The sequence below is a fragment of the Schistosoma haematobium genome, chromosome 1 (genome assembly GCF_000699445.3).
Source record: "Schistosoma haematobium chromosome 1, whole genome shotgun sequence".
NCBI lineage: Eukaryota > Metazoa > Platyhelminthes > Trematoda > Strigeidida > Schistosomatidae > Schistosoma > Schistosoma haematobium.
Genome location: NC_067196.1, coordinates 14,014,375 through 14,019,816, shown reverse-complemented (window position 1 = coordinate 14,019,816; position 5,442 = coordinate 14,014,375). Strand labels below are relative to the sequence as shown.

The following is a 5,442-nucleotide window of genomic DNA, read 5'->3' as shown; positions in this document are numbered from 1 at the left end:
GATTGGAGTCCCCAATGGTAACTATTGAATAGTAACTTACTAGCCCTGCATGAAATCCCTGGTGGGATGATGGATGTTAACTATTAAGTAATCCCATACTAGGACGAAAAATCTCTTCTATGCTTTGTGATTTTCAATAGTATTTTTTAATCATAGTAAATACGTGTTGTGAAACTTTAATAATAAATAAATTGCCAAATACAAATACTAAACATTCACAATATTTGTCCTCAACCCTGTATATAATCACAAACAATTTATACATAAATGAAATTTCCCTTGATAAAACTGACTTTAATTTAATATACAGAATGATAATGATTAATGTATTTGTCCTATCCTTCAAGTTGTCTATTCTGACCTCAAACAAAACAAGATCATATATGATCAAATTATTAATTGGAATACATTGTACTATTGTATAGGTAACAAATATTTCTAATAAATTTCAACACATCATATTGTTTAAGTTTTGTTTGTTGTTGTTGTTGAAAGGATTAATTATTTAAAAGATGATAATGCTGATGATTTGCTTACTGATAATGAAAGCTCTGCAATTTAATCCAATCATCTTTAAAAGAAAAAGAAAATGATGACACTTTTACATTCATCAATTTGAGTTAAAATATCCTTTTTACCAGTAAAATCTGTTCTGTATGAATAATTACGTTTTCTTACTATTTGAAATATTACCATAATATATATCTGGTAAACTGTTAGAAATACAAACAAGGTCAAGTTAATTTACATAAGTCATTATTATTATAGGATAATTACTAAGCAAAATTGTAACTGTGTTTGTTATGACCTTGAAGTTGAGGGTTCAAAACTTTTCTCCACCCCGTCGCCAATTGTTATGACCTTGGATGTCTGACTTTTCGATCACACGACTTATCTACCAATCCGGATACGACTTATACGAATCTTCACACTAGGCCAACCAATGACGTTTAACCGGTGTGGGCAGTTTAGTGTCCTTATTGGTCCTATGTCCTACGAGCCCTTCCACTTGAGTCCAGAACAAGATACCAGCTTCCGAATCAGAGCAGATCAGACCAGAATCAGAGCAGATCGTTTATTTCAAGCATACTTAGTTTATATATCAATCACACAGACCGCAACGTACCATAAAATAGGAAATAATATTTGTACACAAATAAGCCCAAAAAGTGGCTGTGAATGTGGGAGGCAGTAGTTAATAAACTGAACATAACTTAAGAACCGTAAATCGTACAATAATAAGTTATAGGTCAAAATGAAGCTTATAATAAGAGGAATATAAATATATGTAATGTAATTGTTGAATAATTATACAATAAGAATATTTATAGAATATTAGTCCATTAATAGTCCTCGGGAGTTACCTGTAATTTAATCTCCACTCGGACATAACACCTCCCCCTTTTTTTTTGAAAATTCCAACTTTAGATTCTGATTAAAAAAAAAAAATTATATGTGACTTTAAATTCCTCAACATTCTCCTCCTCCTCGAAATAATGTTGGGTCCTTATGGCTCCAAAATACAACTAGTAGGACTTTATTTAAACCATGTTCCTCGTATTGACTGGAGAAGCCACTAAAAATGACTAGATGATGATGAACGGCCTTTGATCTGAGTTCATTATTTTCAAATTCATTATGAATCTCGTTAGCAGATAACGAGTCATTAAGAAAGTCAACGTCTAACAGAATTAAATTAGATTTTTGGCCATCATTCGACTCAGCTGACATATTTCCCTCATTGTTATAAGAAGTTTCATCAAAATCATATGCATTATTCTGAGAATCAATATCTGACACACTGTCATTAGAAATGGGATAGGTTGACTCAATATAAAATTCTGTCTTCCGGTGATTTTGAGTAACATCTGGTACAATTTGGTTCATCGTGTTGCTCCAGTTATTTTCTGAATACGAGTCACCATAGCTTTCTCGACTAGTAGCACGTGGACCACAATTTTGTTCGAGCTGACGTTTATTTTCGCAGCTAGACAGTACCAGTAGTGTTTCATTTGATTCTGGACTCTGGGCATCATCTACAGGATCTGGCTCCTGATCATCTGGTATTGTCACAACTTCATGTGCATTTAGCACAATATTTTCTTGCTCTGAGCTGGACACGTTACCAATATTACGTTTCCCTTCTGGTATAGAGGGATTTGAATCCTGCACCGGATATGCTTCTGAAATGTCCATTACTGCACCATTATCTGCATGATACATAGATTTCTTATTTTCTGCTTGAATGCAAAGTCTGCCCAAAACTGTTATAAATAGCTCTTGTTGCAAGGCAAACATCTTCTGCTGGTGCTGTAATATTAACCGCAACTGTTCGAAAGAAATCGACATTTTTTTTGCCAATAATATTAGCTCCAAAAATCACCGGCAATTATACAGCTAATTTATTTCCAAAATCTGAGTCACCACTTGAATTATTATTATTTCTTTGTTGCCAAAATCCCCGTCGCCAATTGTTATGACCTTGAAGTTGAGGGTTCAAAACTTTTCTCCACCCCGTCGCCAATTGTTATGACCTTGGATGTCTGACTTTTCGATCACACGACTTATCTACCAATCCGGATACGACTTATACGAATCTTCACACTAGGCCAACCAATGACGTTTAACCGGTGTGGGCAGTTTAGTGTCCTTATTGGTCCTATGTCCTACGAGCCCTTCCACTTGAGTCCAGAACAAGATACCAGCTTCCGAATCAGAGCAGATCAGACCAGAATCAGAGCAGATCGTTTATTTCAAGCATACTTAGTTTATATATCAATCACACAGACCGCAACGTACCATAAAATAGGAAATAATATTTGTACACAAATAAGCCCAAAAAGTGGCTGTGAATGTGGGAGGCAGTAGTTAATAAACTGAACATAACTTAAGAACCGTAAATCGTACAATAATAAGTTATAGGTCAAAATGAAGCTTATAATAAGAGGAATATAAATATATGTAATGTAATTGTTGAATAATTATACAATAAGAATATTTATAGAATATTAGTCCATTAATAGTCCTCGGGAGTTACCTGTAATTTAATCTCCACTCGGACATAACAGTGTTCAATAAAATAAAAAGTGAAGTGACTGGTGTATATGGCTGTCAGTTAATATTGTATAGATGAGTTGTTTATCATGAGCTAACACACTCATCATATTTCAAGAATACGTTAAATTCCCATTGAAAGTTCTGTTAATATCACATATTAGACTACTGTTATTACGAATTCACACTCATTGGTATTTTGCTAACTGGTTAATGAGAAACTCGTGGATAAAAGAATTCTAGTATAACATTCATAGTTAAATACATGAGAACATGTTACCAAAATGATTTATCTAGGCTAAAATCTATCCAATTACTGATAAACAACTAATATTATCTTTCCTGTTATTCAGTGAAGATATAATTCTAGTGATTAAGTTTGCAAAAGACAGTGACATTAAAATTGTTTCCTGGACATCCTGAATTTATGTTTCATGTTTGTTAGCATCGAACATGTATGAATAAATAGCATTTCCCTAATGATTTAAAACCTTGTCACACACTATCACATTCGTCACTAATTGTACTGAAATTCTTATGCAATGATCAATTCATTCCTAACAAAGGAAAACTAAATGCTTCTCTTCCATCTTCAATAGTCGATTTTACTTTTGTTATCTCATTTTTACTATACAGCTCATACATGACCTTAATCGAAACCGAAATCTATATTATTACCTGTAGTACGATGTTTAACTTCATTTAATTTTCATACTTCCACACATCACCAGCTACTTGTCTGTACATATCATCCTTATTGTGATCATTTTAATAAAACGTAAAGAATAAAAGTTAATTATGAACCAGAAGGGGTTTTTTGTGGAGATTGTAGTAATTTCAATAGTTGAGTCAATTGGAGCTATAGACCACCATGGAAAACTTGGAAGCACTGGACGGCCGTTTCGTCCTATTGTGGGACTCAACAGTGCGCATCCACGATGGCAATAGTAGTTAATGAACATTTTTATTATTCAAAACAAAGAATATTAAATATTATTATTTTAGTTAACTGACTGGTTAGTTTGTGGAATAATTAGTTGGTTAAAATGTATCGAAATAAAAAGGACTTAATTTTAATGAAATAGACTAATCATATGGTAAGCTATTTTTAGGCAGTTGTGATAATTCTATATATATACCTGGTAATGATAAGATATATAGATTTTACTAAAGTATCAAAGAAACTCACAATTTCGATAATATACACTCCGTTTGGTTTGGATGATTTTCGATTGTGTGAATTACCTATTGCATGGAATATAGGTTTGTCTGTTAACCAAGAGTCGAGTATATTAAGGAAGGAAGTTCACTCAGTATTAATCTATGGGTGTAAAAACATGGTCTTCAAAAATAGACGACACGCGTCGGCTGTATTTGATTATAGATTTCTTTGTGGAATAAGGATTTTCCAAAGTTGATGTTAGACCTAAAGTACGTAGCAAAAACCTTGAATTGGTTAATGGAATGCAAATTATTATTGATTGAGGCGGCTGTTGTATGTGATATGTGTGCTCAACCAAGTTTTATCCCGATCGCAGTCGGGAATAGGTTATGAGCATGTTGGAAGGAACCCAATGAGTCCAAACAAAGATAAGATATCAGTCCGTAGTATCATCACCTGTTGTTCTGAGCAGTGTTGGTAGGTGCAGACTACATAGTTGTAGTCATAGCGTTAACTGAGAGCAGTGGTTGAAACTGTAAAGTGACAGACTTTGAAGTCAGATACAGTGACTCAGTATTGAGATTTAGATGGTGGTTGGAGGTAGTCAACAGGAAACCCTGGACCCGGGTTTCGTGCTACTTGGCACTCGTCAGCAAGGTGTACCTGTAATCTTGAGGGAACTGGTGCTCCCTGGTGGATTCGATCACGTGTCACCCAGCTTCACAGTCAGAAACGTTACCACTGAGCTATCCGAGCCGTGACTAACCTCCTGTAGGACTGAGATGTAATCACAATTGATTGATCACTGGGTGGTGATCAATGTCATGCATGTCTAGTCCTTATTAGTGCAGATAGAATGCTATCGATCATGTTGCAATGTGGCCACCAGTCTAGGCGACTCGACACTGCGGGCACTATATATTGATCAATCAATTGTGATTACATCTCAGTCCTACAGGAGGTTAGTCACGGCTCGGATAGCTCAGTGGTAACGTTTCTGACTGTGAAGCTGGGTGACACGTGATCGAATCCACCAGGGAGCACCAGTTCCCTCAAGATTACAGGTACACCTTGCTGACGAGTGCCAAGTAGCACGAAACCCGGGTCCAGGGTTTCCTGTTGACTACCTCCAACCACCATCTAAATCTCACTACATAGTGCCCGCAGTGTCGAGTCACCTAGACTGGTGGCCACATTGCAACATGATCGATAGCATTCGATCTGCA

The 5,442-nt window shown here is 35.4% G+C and overlaps 1 protein-coding gene across 1 annotated transcript; it reads right to left on the bottom strand.

Moving 5' to 3' along the window:
- Positions 1-1,061: 1,061 nt before the first annotated feature.
- Positions 1,062-2,746, bottom strand: MS3_00003043 (uncharacterized protein). Its single transcript, XM_051210721.1, has one exon. It carries the CDS (start codon positions 2,347-2,349, stop codon positions 1,471-1,473), a length of 879 nt encoding a protein of 292 aa, XP_051073199.1. The 5' UTR covers positions 2,350-2,746; the 3' UTR covers positions 1,062-1,470.
- Positions 2,747-5,442: the final 2,696 nt, after the last annotated feature.

Bases quoted from the DNA above. Each gene is read 5' to 3' on its own strand.
- MS3_00003043 (XM_051210721.1), bottom strand. From the start codon at position 2,349: ATGTCGATTTCTTTCGAACAGTTGCGGTTAATATTACAGCACCAGCAG.